Source organism: Mytilus edulis, chromosome 8 (genome assembly GCF_963676685.1).
Source record: "Mytilus edulis chromosome 8, xbMytEdul2.2, whole genome shotgun sequence".
In the NCBI taxonomy this organism is placed as follows: domain Eukaryota; kingdom Metazoa; phylum Mollusca; class Bivalvia; order Mytilida; family Mytilidae; genus Mytilus; species Mytilus edulis.
In genome coordinates, this window is record NC_092351.1 from 84,517,680 (window position 1) to 84,541,713 (window position 24,034).

The following is a 24,034-nucleotide window of genomic DNA, read 5'->3' on the forward strand; positions in this document are numbered from 1 at the left end:
TATCTACATATATCTCTTTCATTAATCTATATGCAGTGTAAGATTTAAAATATTCAAATTTTAAATATAAGTTTATTATTTATTAAATGTTTAACTAACATATTCATTTATTCTTGCAAGAATACGAAACATAGTTTTTACTATTTATTTATGAAAGCGCTAATGTAACGTTGCGCTCTTTTGAACAACACATTTTCCCGTTTCTGTTTTATGACGTTACGCCATTGACGTGCGCTTCGTCGTCTAGACTTTATTTGATTACATACGGATGCACATTGTTTTTTATTAGACAGATTATAGTTGGTTAGAAACTTTTTATGTATACTATCTTTTTATTACATCAAAACTTATTTAAAGAGAGAAAACATTATATATTATTTATTATTTATTATGCGTAACTTTTAATTATTATTTTAAACGTGATTTAACTTATGAGAGAACTTATGATACATGAATGAAATGGTTTTTATTGTTTGTTTAGTTAATGTGAATACTTAAACATGTATCTGATTATAATTTATGTATTTTTATTTATGTGAAATTATTCTTTATTTGTAGAGAATCGATTGTTAGCGACCATATGATATAATATATGAATAAAAGATAGATGCATGGTGCAAACTCGCATACTCATCTCTTCGCCCTTAAGTTAACCGATGTGATTCGTACAATTCTCAATTCTGGAGACAATTATCAAGTTCTGGAGGAAATTCTAAAATTGTGCCGATTTTTTGACTATTTGGTTAAACAATGGCTACCGATAGACGGAATGAAGACTGTCTGGACTTCGGTGATGTAAAACGGACTCGTAGTACGAATGTAGCGCAGCTTTCTAAATTGTACAACGAATTGGAGAAGAATTTAATTTCATATGAGAACGTGGAACATCCAAAACAATTATATTCAAAGTTATGTGAAAGGTTTGAAAAATTTAAGTTAGCACACTTACAGTGTTTAGATTTGTGTACACAATCAGAAGTTATAGCAAATTTGGAAGTGTACTATGAACGTTGTCATGAGAACTTTGTAGAATTCAGGGATAGATTTTCCCAGTATATTGCGAGTGAAAAATCGCATGAAGAGGACAAACCCGAAGAAAGTGATACGGTTTCAATTGATAGCAGATTGAGTTCACGATCTTCAGTTTCATCACAATCTAGATTTCGCAGTGCCAAAGCTAAGCGGTTCATCGCAGAACTTAAACTCAGGAAATTATCAGAACAGCATGAACTAGAGCGTGCAAAAATAGAAATTAAATTTAGACAACAGGTATTTAATCAACTATCCGAGATGAAAGAGGCCAATATCGAGGAATCAGTGTGGCAAGAAGCAGTGGAAGAAGACACAGATAATAACAGTGGAATCATGAACATTTGGAACATTTCGCAAACAGTCTCGCAAACATTACAGAGCTCTGTTCCTGAGAGTGAAAAGGAATGTATTAATATGAACTCTCTTTCCAGATAAACTGCAGCAACTGATAAACCAAAGATGAACATTAATAACAGTACACAGGGAATCAGTGCTCAATCTGGATTTTCAGATGTAAGTGTTTCTAGCATAGATTCGGCTTTTCAACGCCTAGCATCTACACTTCACGAAGGGTTTAATTTGCCAAAACCAGAATTATAAACTTTTTATGGAACTCCGTTAGACTATAGTAAGTTTAAAAGGAACTTTGAGACAAACATTGAAGGTAGAATAAGTGATAATAGTTTGAGACTGAGTTATTTAATTCAGTACGGTAGAGGTGAAGCAAAGTGTTGTATGGAAGATTGTGTATTTTTAGATTCTGATGAGGGTTACAAACGTGCTAGGGCAATATTGTACTCCCGATACGGTAGGCTACATGTAATTGCTAGATCATTTATTGAAAAATTAGTGTACGGCGCTCAGATTAAAGATATTGAAGGTTTATCTAAATTGGCATTAGAAATGCAAAAATATGAAATCACATTGTCTCAGTTAGGTTTTAATTCAGATATTGATAATTCTGAAAATTTAAGGTGTATTGTTAAACGCCTTCCAATGCATATGAGAACAAGATGGGTCGATATTGCTCATTCAATTAGTGAGTCTGGTAGAGAACCCCGTTTTTCTGATTTAGCTAAATTTGTAGTCGAAAATCACGCATTGCTAGTTCTATGTATGGTTACGATCTTTGTAGAGAAAACAATCAGAACAAGACTGATGATAGAGTTTTTACAAGTAAACATCATAATAATGATACAGTTAATAGTAAAGTTACTACGTTAAGTACTCAAAGTTTAAATAACACAGCTAAGTATGAGCACAAATGTAAATGTTGTACAGGTACATGTGTAGATTTGACATCTTGTAGCAAATTCAAGTCAATGAGTTTAGATGATAGGTATAAATTAGTACGCATGTTAAAATTGTGTTATAATTGTTTAAAAGGAAAGCATTTTGCTAATAATTGTAGAAAACCAAAAGCATGCACTGTTCTGACTGTAATGTTAAGCATAATATTTTATTGCATAGTTGGCCTAAGCCCGGTCTTGATCATGAAGCTACTCAGCCTTCAGTTAATTGCGCAGCTCCTAAGGTTTCTATGATTAAGAACTGTTTAGGAATTATTCCTGTCCTTGTTAAGGGTCGGAACGGTAACTCTTGCAAAACATTTGCCTTGCTAGATGACGGAGCAGATAAAACTTTATGTGATGAACGATTACTTCAGAAATTAAATATAGCCAGCAAGCCGGTCACTTTCGAGATGTCTACTGTTAGCTCTTCTGGTAGTACAATTCACGGTCAAGAAGTTGACTTACAAGTAAAAGCTATTGACGGAAATGATAACGTGTCTTTACAAAAGGTCTGGTCAGTAAAGAAGCTTCCAATTTTAGCTCGATCTGCCGCAGAAAATGTAGATATAAGAAAATTGTCGTATTTAGCCGATATACAGATACCCTCTACTGATTTAACCGAGGTCATGTTGTTAATTGGTACAGATTCACCTAACGCTCACATTCCGCTAGAAGTAAGGTCCGGTAACGAAAACTAACCATATGCAATTCGCTCACACCTCGGATGGGCTATTCGTGGTCCTATTGAAGATACGCATGCGTCAAATGTTATAAATGTACATTTTGAGGAGGCAAGGGATGTTTTGTTGCAGCGACAATTAGAATGGATGTGGACCTCTGATTTTGATGATAGAACACGAGAAGACAAGAATAGCTTGTCTATAGAGGATAAAGAGGCTATGAAAATGATGGAGTAATCTATAACACAGGAAGATGGCCATTTCAAGCTCGGACTACCTTGGCGCGATAGAGAGACCACGCTACCAAATAACATGGTTCTTGCACATGCCCGCTTACAACAATTGAAACCCAAATTGTCAAGTAATGAGACGTTACATAAAATGTATACGACAACTGTCAATGATTACATAGAAAAGTGATATGCCAAGGAGGTGACTAATATTGAGTCTAAATCAAAATGTGTTTGGTATTTACCTCATCACCCAATAACAAATGAAAATAAACCTGGAAAAGTTCGTGTAGTATTTGACTGCGCATCGAAGTATCAAGGAATTTCACTTAACAGCCAACTCCTACAGGGGCCCGATTTAATGAATAGTTTAGTAGGTGTAATTATCAGGTTCAGACCAGACAAAGTAGCTCTGGCTGCCGATATTGAAGCCATGTTTCATCAGGTACGCGTTCGAGAAGACGACTGTGATGCGTTGCGGTTTTTATGGTGGCCTAACGGGAATTTAGATCAGAAACCTAAAATTTATTGTATGAACGTTCACTTGTTTGGGGCTACATCGTCGCCAAGTTGTACTGCATATGCACTTAAACGTACGGCAAGAGATTATGCACATTTATTTGACCAAGAAGTTGCGCTAACTGTAGAAAGAAATTTCTACGTCGACGACTGTCTGAAATATGTACCATCAGAGCAACAAGCTATTAAACTCGCTACAGACCTTTAATCAATGATGAAAATGGATGGTTTCCGACTTACAAAATGGCTCAGTAACAGAAGAAATGTTTTGAATGCAATACCAGAATCAGAACGGGCTTCATCTGTAGTCAGTCTTGGACCTAGTGATATGTTGCCAAGTGACAAAGCCTTCGGCGATATTTGGGATGTGAATGAAGACAAAATCAAATTTAAAGTAAAACTATCAGACAAACCTCTGACAAGGCGTGGTATACTATCAATCGTTAGATCCATATTTGACCCTCTTGGACTGGTTTCTCCAGTTACACGTAGAGCAAAAGCTATTGTACAGCACTTATGCAAAGAGAAGTTTGGGTGGGATGAACAGATTCCACAAGAGTACCATGATAAATAGAAAAGTTGGGTGAAGAACTTACCATGTTTAGAAAATTTGTCCGTAAACCGTTGTTTCCTACCACGAGATGTTCAACATGTTAAAAATGTGCAATTGCACATATTTAGTGACGGTTCAGAACTTGGATATGGCGCGTGTGCATACCTCAGGGTCGTTGATGAAAATGACAGAACTACTTGCTCTCTTATGATGGGAAAAGCTCGCTTAGCACCAATTAAACAGGTTTCAATACCAAGACTGGAATTATCAGGAGCTGTTACTGCTTGTCGTTTGTATGAGATTTTGTCAGATGAACTTGAATTAAATATAAATACGGTTACTTTCTGGACAGATTCAACGATTGTTTTAGGGTACATTAGAAATACGTCACGACGATTTAAAACATTCGTAGCAAATAGATTGAGCGTTATACAAAATACAACATCTCTAGATCAGTGACGACACGTTGACTCCAAACAAAACCCTGCTGATATAACGTCAAGAGGCATTGACGCCTGCGATAGAAAAAATCTTGATATTTGGTTGAACGGTCCAAAGTTTCTTCATACAAATTCTGAGCAATGGCCAAGGAACGTACTGGACGAAGAACTAGGGATATCTGAGACTGATACTGAAATAAAGAAGGAGATAGCTGTACATGCTACAACCAATAATGCCATAGACAATTTGTTAGGATACTTCTCCGACTGGATAAAACTCAGACGAGCTATTGCATGGTTTAGGAGATTGAAGATTTATTGCAGAAATCGTTACCTTGGACATCATTTGCCGTGTAACAGTGGTAATCTTAATGTAACAGAACTTCGGGAGGCTACCGATAAAATATTAGCACATGTTCAAATGAGTTATTTTTCAGATGAAATAACAAACTTGAAGAAAGCAAAGCCCGTGAAAAAAGGAAGCCGTATTGCTTCTCTCAATCCTGTTTTGGTTAATGAACTTATCCGATCAAAAGGGCGCCTAAATTATGACTTAAGCACTTGTCCCGTAATACTGCCAAACAAACATCACGTGACTACGCTTATCATCCGTTATTATCACGAAACCACGGGACACGTGGGAAAACAACAGGTGCTTGCAGCTTCTCGTGAAAAATATTGGATATTGAAAGGATCCAGTGCTGTGAAGACAGTTATCGATCGTTGCGTACCATGCAAACGACAACATGGTCCGTTTTGTAAACAGCAGATGGCATCCCTACTCGAGGAACAGATGACTGCAGACAAACCTCCTTTTACCTTTGTCGGAGTTGACTACTTTCATCCATTAAACGTTAAACTTGGACGGTCAGTTGTTAAGAGATATGGATGCCTCTTTACGTGCCTTACAACAAGAGCGGTTCATATAATGTAGAAATAGCCCACAGTTTAAATACGGATTCTTTTATTTCAGCCTTTCAACGCTTTCCAAGTAGACGAGGCATTCCCGAAAAGGTCTACAGTGATAATGGAACAAATTTCGTTGGCGGTGAAATAGAACTTCGAAAAAACATTGAACAATGGAATAAAGCAACTATATCAAATTATATGCTACACAAGGACATTATTTGGACATTTAATCCACCATATGCAAGTCCCCGCGGTGGTGCATGGGAACGAATGATTCATTCAAGAAGGAACATTTTTAAAGCACTGATTAATCAACTACTACTTAGCGATGAACAATTACTGACATTTATGGCCGAAACTGAGCGTATTATGAATGATAGACAGATAACAGCAATAAGTGACGATTGTCGTGATTTACCAGTTTTAACGCCAAATATGCTATTATTAATGATACCTAGCGAATGAATTCTGAAAACGTTGGTTGAGGGAACACTTACCAACCCTACAGCAAAGAAGCAAATGGCAGAGGGAACAACGAGATGTTGAAATAGACGATATTGTTTAGTTGCTGATGAACGTATACAGAGAGGACAATGAGCCGTGATGGTCATATCCGTAGCTGTGTGGTCAAAACTAGTCAGTCACAGATTTTGAGACCTATAAATAAACTATGCTTACTCGAGTGTTCTAAATAGAACTATTTTTTTTTGGTGACAAAATTGTATTACATTTTTCAAACTGTATTAAGAAATTATTTGGTAATTTCATTGTGGGGAGTGTAAGATTTGAAATATTCAAATTTTAAATATAAGTTTATTATTTGTTGAAAGTTTAACTAACATATTAATTTATTCTTGCAAGAATACGAAACATAGTTTTTACTATTTATTTATGAAAGCGCTAATGTAACGTTGCGCTCTTTTGAACAACACATTTTCCCGTTTTTGTTTTATGACGTTACGCCTTTGACGTGCGCTTCGTATTAGACAGATTATAGTTGGTAAGAAACTTTTTATGTATACTATCTCTTTATTACATCAAAACTTATTTAAAGAGAGAATACATTATATACTATTTATTAGAAATATGCGTAACTTTTAATTATTATTTTAAACGTGATTTAACTTATGAGAGAACTTATGATACATGAATGGAATGTTTTTTATTGTTTGTTTAGTTAATGTGAACATTTAAACATGTATCTGATTATAATTTATGTATTTTTACTTATGTGAAATTATTCGTTATTTGTAGAGAATCGATTGTTAGCGACCATATGATATAATATATGAATAAAAGATAGATACATGGTGCAAACTCGCATACTCATCTCTTCGCCCTCAAGTTAACCGATGTGATTCGTACATGCAGGTATTAAGACAGTAACAGCATTTTAAAGGTTAAAGATTGGAAACAAAATATCTTTGTAATGTACTATAATTTCTCATCTAATCTTCAAAATTTTCAAACATTTTGGCAATACTGAGTAGTTTTTACTTGTCGAAATAAACATCTAGTACAGTACACATGGTACCATTGCTGTTTAAGATAGGGATATTAAAAAAGTAAAAGATCTAAACAGTATCAATTTACTTTTAAGAATCTTCTTGGTCAAAAATGTAGGATAATCCTGTTTAAGTTCCTCGACTCTTTCCGTTCCTGGAGTAAACCCCTTACGTATGCGGTACATCCGTTTGGATGTGAATAGGACTGTTAAATTTGGGGCCTGATGTAAGGAGTGTTCCACAGCTTGCATTGCAGAATCCGTTTTTTTGGTATTATTTGTTAATTTGCTCTCATCCTGAACATGCATGACATATGTGCCACTGGACGTCAAGTACACAATAAATCAATAAAAATTATTGGATGATTAGATGAATGAAATATTCTATACACCGTGATCGAAAAACAACATTCAATGGTCGGCAACATTATCTGTACTTCTGAATTTAGCGGCATCTTTCACCTTTCATCATTACAAAGAACTAAGTTTGATAAGCTCGTTGACAACCAAAACATTCAACAAAATAAACGTAAATGAAAATCTGTACATGTGTGTGTATGAATAATGATATGTTTTTTCATGACAAGATTAAAAGACGAATATCTCTCCTTTTTAAATCAAAAGATATGGAATTATCAACGACAGTCTAACCAAGAACTCCTTACTTTAAGTAGCCTTTTCTCTTCTTATCAAAGTAGCATACTCTCGAAATATGCCAAACTCATTAATGGAACATGACGTTTCCCATATCAAATGTGCATATAGTATTATGCACACAAAATAACCTGCACCTCTATCATGAGGGTCAATATTTGATTTCAAATAATGGATGTTATATAACAACCGGAATATATATTATTTTCTTGTGATAAAGGCTTATGTCATGGTATAAACAGTTTATTCTCGTGGAATCTTGTCTGATGCTTGGTCCGTTTCTGTGTGTGTTACACTGTAGTGTTGTGTCGTTGTTCTCCTCTTATATTTAATGCGTTTCCCTCAGTTATAGTTTGTTACCCCGATTTTGTTTTTTGTCCATGGATTTATGCGTTTGAACAGCGGTATAATACTGTTGCCTTTATTTATTGTTGATAATCAGCAAAAGTATAAACAGGGACTTGAGAAATTGTACGTTAAGTGATTCTGATATGGTTCCCCTAAATCGAGTAGAATAATATTTCAATAATGTAAATCTATAAGTTGATAAGCACGTCCACTGAAGTAAAATGACACAGAAATACACAACTATATAGGTCATTGTACGGCCTTCAACAATGGGTGAAACTCATGCTGCATAGTTAGCTACAAAAGGCTCTTTTATGACAAATGTAAAACTATTATTCGCCCATTGTTTGAATATCAAATAAACTTCAGGTACTCGGAAAAAAGTTTGTGTGTTAGTACCAGCCGACAACACAGTCAAATAGTATGTGCTTGTAGTATGGCGTATCTCAGCTTAAGGCTTTTGAAAATATAATTGCAAATTAATTTGCTGCAAAGTCATGTTTATCTTTCTTCTTTCTTATCCAATGGGCTATCATACAACATCTTCTTTATTTCATATATATTATTCATAATTCCATTTAAGCTGATACTGTGATCGTCATTGTAACATTAACATGGTTACCCGCCGACCTTAATAAAGCTACGTGTAAACGTGGAACAAAAGAGTTGTGTCGAACTTCGAATGATTACCCGCCGACCTTAATAAAGCTATGTGTAAACGTGGAACAAAAGAGTTGTGTCAAACTTCGAATGGTTGGATAATTTCCTAGCCTTTTTCAATGCAAAGGGAACTATGGCCTATAATGATACAAATCAAGCTATGACAATTTCAACTTTTTCATTGTGAATCAAAAACTGTCATATGCATGAGGTTTTAGTCTTATAATTTTGTCGTAAGCCATAATATGAACTTGATGACGCCAAAACATTTCTTGTAGTAATTAGAAAAGACATAAATTTGCAATTGAAAAATTTTGTTGTTGAATTGACTAATTGTAACTGCCAGGAAGATTTACGTCTACAATTATTTTTCTTATAAGTATTTTGAATAAAGTTACTTACAGTTCTCAAGAGGGTTTTTCGATATATATTTCCAAATAGATCTAGCACAGAAAGATTCCACTATGGTTGCCTAAATGTTATGTTACACTCTGCACACACAGATTTAGTATTTCTCAAGTACACTTCTCAATATCTTCTTGTCCCGAATGAAGTGATGTCAACAGATAAGAATTATTTGGCCTCTATATTCGACGCAATAAAAGTCACGACAATCAGATAAATATATATAGCACCTGCAGATCACATTGAGTGCATACATTATTGTTACTTTTGATTCGTTACCTTTACGAACTCGCTGTATCCTTACAAAAATATTTGACTGTTTCAGGAAGAAAAAAAACACTTCCGTTATAGGAACAATATTTTGAAGTAATATATTCAATATTTCATTTCAGTATTCAATAATTATGGACATTGTTAACCACAGGCTATAAAACCCGTTATACTACTTGCAAATAAGTGTTTTATTAGTAAAATTCGCTTTTCAAGGATTCAGATTCATAATATAAAAAAATCAAGGGTGTTATAAAATCTTATATATAAATGGTTGGAACTATCTTTATACCTATTTTACCTTTTACAAAAGAGATGCGAACAATACCGAAGGGATATTCAAACTCATAAATTGGTAACAAACTGAAATTGTCATGGCTAAAAAAAAGCTCGAAAAGTCTAGTAACAGTACACACCTTTAACTGCATAAGAGAGATGTAAAATATCAAAGGGACATTCAAACTCACAAGTCAAAAATAAACTGAGCAATAAGATAGACGCGTTAAAGATATTCATCAAACTTTTTAGTTTTAAAAATAGCGGAACGTGAAATTAAAAAAGGCTAGTCTGTTCGTTCTTCCTAAGAAGCTCCTACAAGAAGTCAGCCGCATGTGAATAAAAGAGCACTCGTCATGAAGGGGAGCACAGTTGTTTTTATGGGAATGCAGATTGTTTGTTGTACACATTGTTAATCAAACATCTTGGTATCAGTTTCTTTTAAGATCCTCCCTATGGCAAGATACTTGTATCTATGATGGCCATTGTTTATGTGAAACAGTAGTGGCATGACCAATACTATAATATACTCATATAAAATTGAGAATGGAAATGGGGAATTTTTCAAAGAGCAGACAACAGCCGAAGGCCACCACATCTATAATATGCTTACGATAAAAAATAAACTTTCAAACTATTTAAAAATTAAGCCAAATAACATTTAAAAAATGATCTCAAATTCATTTCAGATGATCTAAAAAAAAAGCTAATGCATAAAATTCTTTGTGGTGCTGGAAATATAAGGGTGGGGTTAAGAGGAGATGAGCACTTCAAGAGAAGATGAGCACCATCCTTCAAATCCTGGACTATTAAAATCAAATTTTTCCAGCAAATATCTGCACAAATAACAAAACCCGATCACTTGAAAGATATTTTACAAAGGTCTTTTCTTATTCAAACGTAAATCCAAAATGCTTTTCAACATCAATAGGACATTGAAGCCTCTACCAATGTTTAAAATAATTACTTTCCTATAAATCGTTTTCATCGTTACTCAGAGTTTTTAGACCAAATATCAAATTCTTGCGCCTATCAACAGCAAAGGAATACATGCAGATCTGGACTCATACTATATCCACTTATTCTTATAATAAATAATTAGATACAAAAAAGGCTTCATGGTGGGTCCCTAAAAAAGGAGCAGAACTGTATCATGATGTAAAAGAATACTCCTACTCATAAACATTAACCTTTATTCTACAAAAAAAACATTAATTATTCAATAAATTATTCATCAAATCATACTTTACAGCTATAATAATATGTTGTTAAATAATTGTCAAAATATATTCAGAATTAATGCTTTTGTACAGGCAAAAAGATTTTATTTTCTTTGGTTTTTCTAGTTATGAAAAAGACCATCAGGAGAGTTTCGCTGGTTGATTTTTCTTTATAGACTTTGATAACTTAATCAAACAGTTTATCAATAGCAAAGAGTTATGTTTTGTCCAATAAGGGTAGAAAGTTCCAAAATCAAGAAATAAGGAAAAAATTCCAATATTTTTAAAAAGATAATATTGGACTAAAATGACAAAATCCCGAAATTCTGCATCTTCTAAGAAGTGTTATGCTTGTTTAATTTGAAATGCTAACGTTTAATGAACAGTTTGTTAAAAGTGTTTACGGTAAATTTAGAAATCACTGCTAAAATGCAACAGGGTTGTAATCATTATAATTTAATCTCATATTTTAGATTTTTTTTTATATGAATGAATTGGGATTTTTTTTCTCAGTAATTTTTTTTAGTAAATTATTATCGCATTTTGGTCTAAATTGACAAATCGCAATAATCCTACACAAAATAATTTATGGAATTAACAGAATAAGAGTCATCTTTTTGTATTTAGTATACTGTAAAATAGCATTTCCAATAGGTAAATTTACAACATTCCCTTAAAAATTACAATATCTTCAAAGAAAATTTAATATATAAAATGAGGTATATACCTGAAATATATGCATTTCATTCTTACAACATATTTCATAACCAAGTATATTCTGTCCAACCTCGTATCTTACCTGCTATTGATGTGATCAGAATTTAAGTGTAGCAGTGACTGCTAAATACATTTACTAATATGATAAAAATAAGGAGATGTGGTATGATAATGGTTAATTAGACGAATATACACCACAGTTCAAATGAACAGATGTTCATAGTAACTTATCTGCACAATAAATTTAAGATTAGTTATTTTGGTTTTTCTGGCCTATATCTATATTAAACATGAAAAGTAAACATTTTAACAGTATAGACATTTTAGTAAAGTTTTTCTATCTGTTTTCAAAGTTTACATTTCATATAGAAATAAGAAAATGTGTATATACTCATACAATAAAAGTATACAGAGATAAATTAATTCAACGTACACGTGACACGTGACATAATAAATAAAAATTTTATGAATAAAATACAGTTTACATGTACGTGTGCATCATAGAAACAATATCAACTTTCAATCTAATACTATAATGTAATTGAAAAGTAATTCATGATGAGAGAGAATACAATGTGATTCAGTACTTTCAATTACAAATATTTGAAATTATTCTGATTTTACATTAATTTAACATTATAAAAAGAAAATTAATCAATTAAAAATATCTATTAAGGTGGTATGGGAGTCTAAATTTAAAAGGATAGAATTTTTTCATACTTTGCAAAAATTGTATAGGTAACCGTGCATTTTCCTAGGCTACGGGTTATGACAAAATGACACATTGTGTATGGATTATACAGGAAAAACATTATTATGCGATTAGAAGCTGAACTGAATGATAGAATTGTAAAATAAAATACGAGGAGATAGCTTTTAGAAAATGCTTTGAGAATATCAAAATAAAAGATAGGATCACTGTGCGTTTTTTTATGCCTAGAATTCAAAATAGGAAAATTCCTTCAAAAAATGATCTTTTTTAGAGTTACCTACCCTTAAAATGCCAATTAAAAAAAACATTGAAAATCGAGCTAAAATTATCTTCACTTGTAAAACATTCATATTTATGAGTTATAAGCTTATAAATTTGATCTTTTAAATGAAAATTCACATTTGTTAACTGTATTCCTGCAATATATTTTGCTAACTTGATTTAAAATCTGGACCTTACGTTCTCTGTATTTTCATAATCCAAGACGGCGAAAGACACCCATACCACCTTAAAAACATGCAAACGTTCAAGCTGCAACGTTCTTCATTTAGGAATAATCTCGATTCATAGTTGGATTGATCCTTTTCAACTTGAAAATTGCAAAGCTTGTTGTACCATTTTATTAATTCACAGCAAATTTTCAATAACAAACAGTTTCTGTGAAGTCATTTTTTGTTTTTAATTTCTAAAGAAAAAATATTATTACAATCAAGCATAAAAAAAAGTTGTTAATGTTGAATATATTGCTATTTTTAGTTGAAGATATAACAATATCCTTCGCATCAACTTTTTCAACATAAACTTTAAGAGGCTGGTTATAAAACTGTCCAAAATGAAAGACTCGTCGACTGTACCCAAAGTTATAATTTACAACAGAGACTTCAATAAAACCAGCTCTGTCGTAATGTAAAAATAAGCTGAGTGGGTTTCCTACCATAACCTTATCAGACCCAAATGACAGGCAATAACCATCTGTAGGCAAATAGCCGAACAAATATTTCCAAACACATTTGGAACATTCTAATAGTACAGTTCTTTTAAAAACTCCGCCATCATGTTTCCCTATCCCGAGCTTAAATAATAAATTGCCACTGTTTGAATCTTCAAAATCAATAATTATCTTTGTTTGAATAGTACTCGAGGTTCCAAAGTTTTTAGGGCGAGTAAATATCACAGGAGTTTTAAAATAGTCGCTTGGATACGTGCCACTAAAATTTTTATTAGACATAGTTTTATTATCTTCAGATATGTATAAACTCGGGTACAAAGTGTAACCATCAAACCCAACTTGATTTGTTTTAATGGTCATGAAAACAACATGTTTTGTATATGTAGCAAACACAGGCCATAATGGATGTTTAAATTTGAAGGGTTGAATTCTATGCAACTCTATGGTTGTCTTTGTGTATGGAAATTTAGCAAGAAACAAAAGTGACAAATCAGAAGGTTGATAATAAAGTATAAAATGCCCTTCAGCAAAATGTGAATTGGTTTCACTTTTGAAAATGTCTTTACTTTCAATTAAAACCTTATTTCCAATTGAAAGACAGACGCCAAACTTGTTTTGACAAGAGACACCACTGACAGAAAAATATGCTGGAAACAATTAGTGTGTGCTAATGCTGTCATTTGTTAATCCAAATTCAAAAATAAGTAATTCATTAAACTCTTTTCGTTTAAAAGACATTTGGTTGAATTTGATAGAAAATTCTACAAAACTTTATTGTTGATGAAAAAAAGATGTGTTTGCAAAAACACCTTCATACTTATAAAGTCTACTTGTCGAACCGCAAGACATTTTTCCAGTTGGTTTTGTAGCTACAGTCTGATTATCAGCTGATCGACATGCAAATTGACTTGTTACATGAGTGTCGAATTTCAATCCAGTAACTGAAAATATATATATAATACAGGTATTATTACTGATCTATTTTTACACCTTATACATTATGTATCAGTATTGTTAAAACTTGTGACACTTGAAGAAGGCCATTTGTTGAGCCGAAATATTTGTCAGCACGATTTAATAACAACATTTTCGTATTATAACATCTTATATCAGTACCGTTGTGCAAATCTTTAGACTGATATAATTTTTTCCTTATCTGCATAGTATCGCCTATTCTAGACGATCCGGTACATAGTAAATTTGCTGGTTGGTCGTTTTTATAGACTTTTATATATATATATATATATATATATATATATATATATATATATATATATAACTCGTCTAAACATCAACCCAACAATGTAAGATCTGTAAATTTGCTTTCGCATATTTTTGGTTCTTCCCTCGCCGGGATTCGAACCCATGCTACTGTGATATCGTGACACCAAATCGCCTGCACTGCAGCCGTCCCGCTAGACCACACGACCACCTGGGCTCTCAAAAAAAGAGCTTTCGGTGGGCATGTGTTACCTTTCCACGTCAGTTTTAATCTAGCGGCGTACTACAGTACATGATATATAAGGCATGAAGATGTTATTGTTACAGATCAGCTAAATTATCTATAGTAAAGGATCCTACAAATTAATGTAAGATACAGTCACAGAAAATAATTATATTCATAAGTACGTCTGAGTCAGTGACAACCCTACAACAGATGTATCCATCGGATCGCCATCAATGATGGCGATACATGGCTGTGTACATAATGTATATACAACTCGTCTAAACATCAACCCAACAATGTTAGATCTGTAAATTTGCTTTCGCAAATTTTTGGTTCTTCCCTCGCCGGGATTCGAACCCACGCTACTGTGATATCGTGACACCAAATCGCCTGCACTGCAGCCGTCCCGCTAGACCACACGACCACCTGGGCTCTCAAAAAAAGAGCTTTCGGTGGGCATGTGTTACCTTTCCACGTCAGTTTTAATCTAGCGGCGTACTACAGTACATGATATATAAGGCATGAAGATGTTATTGTTACAGATCAGCTAAATTATCTATAGTAAAGGATCCTACAAATTAATGTAAGATACAGTCACAGAAAATAATTATATTCATAAGTACGTCTGAGTCAGTGACAACCCTACAACAGATGTATCCATCGGATCGCCATCAATGATGGCGATACATGGCTGTGTACATAATGTATATACAACTCGTCTAAACATCAACCCAACAATGTTAGATCTGTAAATTTGCTTTCGCAAATTTTTGGTTCTTCCCTCGCCGGGATTCGAACCCATGCTACTGTGATATCGTGACACCAAATCGCCTGCACTGCAGCCGTCCCGCTAGACCACACGACCACCTGGGCTCTCAAAAAAAGAGCTTTCGGTGGGCATGTGTTACCTTTCCACGTCAGTTTTAATCTAGCGGCGTACTACAGTACATGATATATAACATGTATAAGGCATGAAGATGTTATTGTTACAGATCAGCTAAATTATCTATAGTAAAGGATCCTACAAATTAATGTAAGATACAGTCACAGAAAATAATTATATTCATAAGTACGTCTGAGTCAGTGACAACCCTACAACAGATGTATCCATCGCTGTGTACATAATGTATATACAACTCGTCTAAACATCAACCCAACAATGTTAGATCTGTAAATTTGCTTTCGCAAATTTTTGGTTCTTCCCTCGCCGGGATTCGAACCCATGCTACTGTGATATCGTGACACCTAATCTCCTGCACTGCAGCCGTCCCGCTAGACCACACGACCACCTGGGCTCTCAAAAAAAGAGCTTTCGGTGGGCATGTGTTACCTTTCCACGTCAGTTTTAATCTAGCGGCGTACTACAGTACATGATATATAAGGCATGAAGATGTTATTGTTACAGATCAGCTAAATTATCTATAGTAAAGGATCCTACAAATTAATGTAAGATACAGTCACAGAAAATAATTATATTCATAAGTACGTCTGAGTCAGTGACAACCCTACAACAGATGTATCCATCGCTGTGTACATAATGTATATACAACTCGTCTAAACATCAACCCAACAATGTTAGATCTGTAAATTTGCTTTCGCAAATTTTTGGTTCTTCCCTCGCCGGGATTCGAACCCATGCTACTGTGATATCGTGACACCAAATCGCCTGCACTGCAGCCGTCCCGCTAGACCACACGACCACCTGGGCTCTCAAAAAAAGAGCTTTCGGTGGGCATGTGTTACCTTTCCACGTCAGTTTTAATCTAGCGGCGTACTACAGTACATGATATATAAGGCATGAAGATGTTATTGTTACAGATCAGCTAAATTATCTATAGTAAAGGATACTACAAATTAATGTAAGATACAGTCACAGAAAATAATTATATTCATAAGTACGTCTGAGTCAGTGACAACCCTACAACAGATGTATCCATCGGATCGCCATCAATGATGGCGATACATGGCTGTGTACATAATGTATATACAACTCGTCTAAACATCAACCCAACAATGTTAGATCTGTAAATTTGCTTTCGCAAATTTTTGGTTCTTCCCTCGCCGGGATTCGAACCCATGCTACTGTGAAATTTTTTATATATATAAAATAGTTCTTAGTGTAAAATATAATAAATTAAGTAAATAATTTGAAGAAGTAAATCAATCAGCTACAGTTTAACAATTTTGACTTTTATTCTTTATATAGCAAAAATAGTTCCAGTAAGTTTGTCATCGATTCTAGTTACAAGTCCTCTATCTGTGTCAATCACGTGTAAAAATAATAAAGATATGAAGCAGACCTTTTTCTGTGGTAGTATAGTTGGTCTCAAGCTCATTAGGGTATATGCGATATTAGCACCCAGTAAAATGTTTGTTATTGAGTGACAGAACATCATCTAAATATCTGAAAGTGAAATTAAAGAAATTCGCATGATACTTTTCCCGTTTGTCTTTGCGAAGGTTCTGAATGAATTCTGCTTCACACGTGTACGAAAACAAATCGGCACGTAGGGGTATATAATTCATATCCATTAGAATACCGACTGTGTCCTGAAATATCATTCCCCCAAACTAACTACAAATGTACCAATTAAATCACAAACTTCCATAAATATACCAATCCTATCTGTAACTGTTTATATCACACGGAAATTAATGTGAAGTAAAAAAGATGTTAGAATGTTTAACTTTCAACGATACTTATTGAACTCAAAATCCAACTTACATGAAAGTGTTATAATATCAATACACACGAACAAATGCAAAGTTTCTGCTTGTACTCATACTTACGTTTTCCGTGTTCTATAAGGGTGAGTGGTATCAATAGTATTTCCCGCACAAATATGAAAATACAAGTGGCCAATACAAAAAACCAAAATAGGGCAAAAATATGCATCAGGTATTTGGCCATGGGAATGTGTTCTCTGAGATATTGTTCCAATTCAAAAGTATCACCATATGCAAGGAATCTTTGATAAAGCCTTTGGGCATTTCTGACATTTCGACGCCTCTGTCTAACGTGTTCTTGATTAGGCTGTATAGCGTATGGGATTATCGGGGAAAACAGTTGTTTCAGCTTAAATGGTATTTTTAAAATCGTGTTGATTAAAGATATCACATATAAGACACACTGTTTTACTTTTTGCAAGAAATAAATAAACACAATTGCTATATTGTTGTAGATATATTTTCCAAAGACATTTAAGGAATTCGCCGCCTGACATCGTCGTTGGTTTCCTGCAAATATTACAAAAAAAAATCAATGTTTTCTAACATATAGATGATTAAAAGATTATAATGCAATAACAACGATCATCTATGGAAAAAGTTACGATTATCATAATTATTTAATTCAATACACTCGTTTAGTTACCATGGAAGTAGTTTGCACCTGAGAGATTTTCATTTAGAACATAACTAGTTGAACTGTTTGCAATTAAATAAATATATGTCGCTCCTCTTCTTTATGACATGTATAATACTAATAGTCAATTCATGATTTTAACTTAATGATGTAACTAAAAGTGGCATGTTGACTGGGGACCAACCATGTCGTGAATTGAAAAGTAAATTTTAAAATCAGATTACACTAAAATGTTAAAAGATGGGAATATGAACAAGTTCTTGGTTATCAAACGACTTGTTATGCGAGTTTGAGTGGTAAGACTAGTAATCGATCTATTAGGAGGTCATTTACAAAATACAAAAAGACTATATAAAAGGATACAAATATGTGTTCCTTATAACACGACAATGTACAAATAAATTATTTCCATCTTTCAAAGTCGAATAAAACTCAAAATAATCTCTGTATGATTCTTATGAACATGATAGATGTTTGATTCACAATACAAATATTTTTTTGGTACTTTCTTTTCTCTTAGAGCTAATTATGCATATTTTCCTAACTCTTTTTGGTGCTAAACTGCATCTAATTTGCCTATTTACCTATTCGGCAGATCGTGTATCCAATGTCATCTTAGATTGTAACAAAAAATAATCGGTTTGGACCGTCACCAATTTGGGAAAAAGAGTGCAAGTCATCTGTATGACTTTACATTGATACAGGAAAGATGATCAAATTCTGTTTATAACTACGTAAATTTTTACAAACATATTTTATTTTGTAGGTTTCATTTTTAACGTGATAGTTAGGGGATATAAGTCATAAAATTAAGATTTATAAAGGCGTCTTTTTGCTGTTGCCTTAAACAATTGGGATGACCCTTTGTGTTCTTTTTTTTCACAATTTTAGATTTATCGTATAATAACTTTATGAAAATCTTTTTTCATTTCCTTTCCGTTTCCATTAAATTAGAATCTGAACTACAGTAAAACATAAAAGTTTCTTAGTTTCATAATAAGAATTGTATTTATTGTGTTGTATTATTTACTTTTGTATTATCCTTTAGAAATTAAGAATAACTGATTTTGCAATAGAAATATAATTTGAATCACATTTACAATTCAATTGAATAAATGCACGTCATTCTGTTAGATAGTTTGTGTACTTTATTTATCTTCGTGATGTGATTTGGTGTTTGTTTAGTTTTGAACACTTTTATGTGTGAGAAATTGTAAAAGAGGGGCAAAATATACCATAGGGAAAGTCAAACTCATAGATCGAATATAAACGGACAACGCCATGGCTAAAAAATAAAAAGACAAACAATTGTACACAAGACACAACATAGAAAACTAAAGACTAAGTAACACGAACCAAACCAAAAACTGGGGATGATCGCAGGTGCTCCTGAAGGGTAAACAGATCCTGCTCCACATGTGGCACCTGTCGTGTTGCTCATGTAATTACAAACCCGGAATACAGTAGACTAAGTAAAATGTCTATTGTGGTCAAATAAATTCCAAGTTGTATACTTTAAATTAATATTCAAGTAATTGGTATGAAATGCAAGTGTTATCAAGAGTGTTGAATTTAGTTCATTGAATACTCATTTTGTTTTGTAAATTTCATGAGGGGCTAGAGGTGGCCCTCAGTTCTAAATACTTTGAACTCAGGCCAACATACTAAAACTTTCACATAGGAAAAAAGTAATTACCCTTGAAACAAAGACACATTTTTTGGCTTCTCACATTTTGAAGCAATTAAGATTCCTTAATCAAACACTGTTTGTATTGTAATGTTAGTTTTGATTCATTTCCCCATGTTTTAACAATTAACATTGGCCGCGATATCTGATCTTAAATTATGTGTTGTATAAGGATTCAATATCTACCTTGGGACCTCTTGGATGTATAGCATATACGATAGTAGAAGGCAGTAGATATTTTCTTGAAGCTTTTAGGTTAGAAAAAAATGCACACAACTATCGTATTTTGACAATATCTTCAAAATGTGGAATTTGGAGACTTTAATGTAATATTGTGAAATTTTGTTTCACTTAGCATAAAGGCTTGAAAAATTAATGGGCATACTGTGCAAAAAGTGACATTTGTCCATACCATCGTTAACTTGTTAATATTATTATAATTATAATTGATAAGATGTGTACGCAGATAAAAAAAACAACTTTTTCGTAGTGGCGTCTTCTGCTTTTTTTTTTATTGTTTTTTCTTACTTTGTACAATAGTGTATTTTCTACTTATTTTATGTATTGGCCCATTTATGATTTGAACAATAAAGTAGATACTGGTCATTTGCATTACTTATGAATGAGCTTTTAAAAATGAAGACCCAATTTTAACAAACCAAAATAAATATATGTTATTCACATGTTGCTTCCGAAAGTGAACCTCGAAACGCAAAATAGCCATAAAAGTCAACTGAGATGTAAAAATGAACGAAAAATACCAAAGGGACACTCAAACCCATAGATAAAATAAACAGACCATAGAAAAACAAATATGTAACACAGTAACACACGACATACACTGAACAACATGCTCCTGCCTTGGGACAGGCATATACATACAGAATGGAGGAAGGGGGTAAACATGTTATTGGGATCCCGACTTCCCTCCTACCCTGAGATAGTGATGTAACTGTATACCATTAGAACGAAGTATAAACATCAGTTGAAAAAGTCTTAACTCATCAGATGGATTCACATAGAAATACATTTAACAAGAATACAGATCAGAGATAACTTGCAGTTATTGACAGCAAGTTCAAAGCCAATAACAACTTAGAAAAAAAATCATGCACCCAAGATAAAGACTCAATTATCAATCAGTTAACATCCAACATCCAATAGGTTAAGTGTAAAGACGTCACAAACTGTCAGAGAAAAACATGACCAATTGCAATGTCACGATACAGGTATCGACATTTTGTGAATCAATGAAAGTGCATGCGTGTAAAACAATAATATAAAGTTTGTTTTTAACTTACTGATAACAAAATCCATATCAATAACAATAAAAACTATATTCAAAATCTAATATTAGAGTTAGATTGGTAGCTTTTTTGAAAAAGTTTATCTAAAGGATCGATAGGTTTACTAGGATCATTTCTAAATTTACGGGTACCAATGTGCTATCCCGTTTGAAATAACTTGTCTACAAACACAAACCAACTTCAAAACCAAATATACAAATCCAGTATAGTTTATTAATGTTATAAAAAAAAAGGATCGCTATGTCTCGCTTTTTCGACAAAAGTCGAAGGCTCGACGAAAAAGGAACAACACAAGCACTTAACTGCAACAGACTATATTTACCTTTTGCCGGTTCGATCAAGGACTCCAAACCTTCTTCTCTTCTGGTGTTTTCTAGAAGTTCAACATTACCATTAAACGTGTGAAGATAATCATTGAAATCTATATTTGTCTCTGAATCGTTTGTATCGCAAGATGAATCTTCAACTGCTATATTTAAGTACCGCTTAACATGAACGTCTAATGTCTGATGGACGCTGAGAAAGGAGCTCATGCTATTGTGGTTTATTAGTTGTTCAGAGAGGCTACAGCATTCACTCGCATTTTGAAGAAAACTGTCTAAATTATGTTTTCTTGTCAAAAGTTTTGATTCTTTCCTTTTGAAAGCAATAATATATCTATCTAGGAGCTTTTGTCTTCTGTATTTCAAATCTGCAATACCTCTGTTATATATAGCATCCATGTTTTGAAGGTAATCATCCTTTTCATCTTGTAGTGTATTTGTTTTGTCAAGGACTTTTTGCTTGGTAGATTCGACATGGGATATTCGTGTTCGAAGAGATTTTGTGTCATTTCCTAATTCATTTTTTCTCTTTTTGAAAGCTTTTTCAATGTCTTCGAGTTCATGCTTACTGATGTCTCTATGCTCCTCTATTACACATAAAGGACACAGAACACTTTGACAATCAGATGAAATGCAGAAATACTTTAGCTTTGACTTTTCATGGTGAGGATTTTGACAAACATCAAGATTGTCCTGTTCCTCTCGGAATGTCTCAGATTTGTTAATAATGATGTCGTGCGTTTCATGCTCTATTTGATGTTGACATCGACATGTTTCACAAAGATTAAGATTACACTGTTGACATTTATAGGTATCGTCCACGGTTTTGCCACATTTGTTACATTTTTTAAACGCATTTTGATCCGAGTGAGCTTGCAAAAACGAAGTCAAATCCCGCCTTGTTTTATCCTTTGGAAAATCTATAGGTCCATGTTTTTTCACTTTATGTACAGCGTTACAGGTCGGACATTTAATTGTTTCCTTTCGACGACCGAGCCTTTTTATACATTCTGAACAAAATGGATGATGACAGGGGAGAAGTCTCGGTATACGTTCCTCTTCATTAAACACTTCTGTGCATATGCTACACTCTAAATATCGACGCTCTAATTCAGTTATCAAATTCACTGTATTTCTAGACGACATCTATCTTCATTCTGAAATATTGATTGCATGCAATTTAGTTTCTTAAATGAAATCAATGTGTGTCTTTCGTCATTAACAGCAAAATATGTCGTAAATAGTGTATGTGTGGAAAAAAATCCTTTATCTTGGATGGTCTTTAAATATGTTTTGTTTGGAGGAGGTCTTCAAACTTTTTTTTCTATAGACGAATGAAGACCTTTTTTAGTACCTGAAATATTTTATCATTTGAACAATCAACGATATGGTGGTTTCTTTTTATATTATATGGGAAATGGTAGTGTTTTCCTCAATAAACGACAAACCTACCATTTTCTAGATTTGCAACTATTAATATGGTGAACTTTGCCAAAGCAGGTTTGCGGGACAATGATACATTATTGTTCTGTTGGGAAAAGGGGAGTCAAAAACTAGTAATAACATAACCATTTTCGAACGGAGCTTGTTTAAAGTATTCATGTCGATAGTCGAATTACATAATATCTATAAACATTTGAAAGCCGTTTTGAAGAATTCACAAGAAGATTTCCCTTGATTTCTGAATATAATTCAAAGAAAGTGGATTTATCTATAAATATAGATAATTACTAATCTATATATACTATACCCTTACAACTTATCATAACATCCCAAAGTTTACTTCCTTAAGCTACTGTAGCCTTTTGTGCTTACCTGGTGTAAATAGATCACCAATCAATCGATCCTTAAAAATACTTTGGGTACACAAAAGGCATCCATCATGTAGGGAAAATGTTATACTTCTTTTCCCCTATAAAATCCAAAGAATAATGAAAATATCAAAAGCTTTCGTGAATATAACTCCAACTTCTAGTGTTTTTGAAAATTCAATATGTTCAGATAATTCACGAACTATAGAAAACAATTATCAGAAACTCTGTAATCTTGTATGAACAAACTACACTCAAAACATCTAGCATACCGAATTTCCATACATAGTTTCGTTGTCTAGTAACACCAGACAGGTTCAACGTTATCTGTACTGAATTAAATTTAGAGACACGTTCAGTCGTATATAGTTTTAATAGCACAGATGTTAAGGTCTAGGAAGTACAATGTCTGAGAGTTTTTTTGATAATCACCAAATTAAACAAAATAAACCCATACACATAATAAAGAAATGTGTGTGAAACGTTGGGTACACAGATTATTTTTCTATTATTACGATTTGAAGGACAGTCATTTCTACCTCATTCAATAAAACGTTTTAATAATTCAATCAGTTAAGATATGCATTCATGATTGAATAATTTAACAATTGCATTACAAATCGTATATCTTATACAACGATATATTATACCAAGTGGAATGTATGTTTACTTGCGAAGGGCTTCCGGTTCATTTGTTGATTAAATCATACATACATATTATTTGT

The 24,034-nt window shown here is 33.3% G+C and overlaps 3 protein-coding genes across 3 annotated transcripts; 2 read left to right on the forward strand and 1 right to left on the reverse strand.

The window, feature by feature from the left end:
• Window positions 1-3,595: 3,595 nt before the first annotated feature.
• Window positions 3,596-3,961, forward strand: LOC139484462 (uncharacterized). Its single transcript, XM_071268195.1, has one exon. The coding sequence runs from the start codon at window positions 3,596-3,598 to the stop codon at window positions 3,959-3,961; it is 366 nt and encodes a 121-aa protein (XP_071124296.1).
• Window positions 3,962-4,516: 555 nt separating this feature from the next.
• LOC139484463 (uncharacterized) lies at window positions 4,517-6,120 on the forward strand. The gene is made up of 2 exons (XM_071268196.1): window positions 4,517-4,595; window positions 5,720-6,120. Exons 1-2 carry the CDS (start codon window positions 4,517-4,519, stop codon window positions 6,118-6,120), a joined length of 480 nt encoding a protein of 159 aa, XP_071124297.1.
• A 5,982-nt stretch (window positions 6,121-12,102) lies between these two features.
• On the reverse strand, window positions 12,103-23,819 carry LOC139486468 (E3 ubiquitin-protein ligase TRIM56-like). Its single transcript, XM_071271352.1, has 5 exons — window positions 23,314-23,819; window positions 21,498-22,655; window positions 17,608-18,054; window positions 12,929-14,311; window positions 12,103-12,377 (listed from the first exon to the last, which is right to left on the reverse strand). Exons 2-4 carry the CDS (start codon window positions 22,642-22,644, stop codon window positions 14,142-14,144), a joined length of 1,764 nt encoding a protein of 587 aa, XP_071127453.1. The 5' UTR covers window positions 22,645-22,655; window positions 23,314-23,819; the 3' UTR covers window positions 12,103-12,377; window positions 12,929-14,141.
• Between the last annotated feature and the right edge of the window lie 215 nt (window positions 23,820-24,034).

Bases quoted from the DNA above. Each gene is read 5' to 3' on its own strand.
- LOC139484462 (XM_071268195.1), top strand. From the start codon at position 3,596: ATGAATAGTTTAGTAGGTGTAATTATCAGGTTCAGACCAGACAAAGTA.
- LOC139484463 (XM_071268196.1), top strand. From the start codon at position 4,517: ATGGGAAAAGCTCGCTTAGCACCAATTAAACAGGTTTCAATACCAAGA. The intron at 4,596-5,719 runs GTTTGTATGAGA...CTTTTATTTCAG, and splicing joins AGGAGCTGTTACTGCTTGTC to CCTTTCAACGCTTTCCAAGT.
- LOC139486468 (XM_071271352.1), bottom strand. From the start codon at position 22,644: ATGTCGTCTAGAAATACAGTGAATTTGATAACTGAATTAGAGCGTCGA. The intron at 18,055-21,497 runs GTAAATATAGTC...TAATATTTGCAG, and splicing joins CTTGATCGAACCGGCAAAAG to GAAACCAACGACGATGTCAG. The intron at 14,312-17,607 runs GTAAGTATGAGT...ATATATTTTCAG, and splicing joins CCTTATAGAACACGGAAAAC to TTACTGGATTGAAATTCGAC.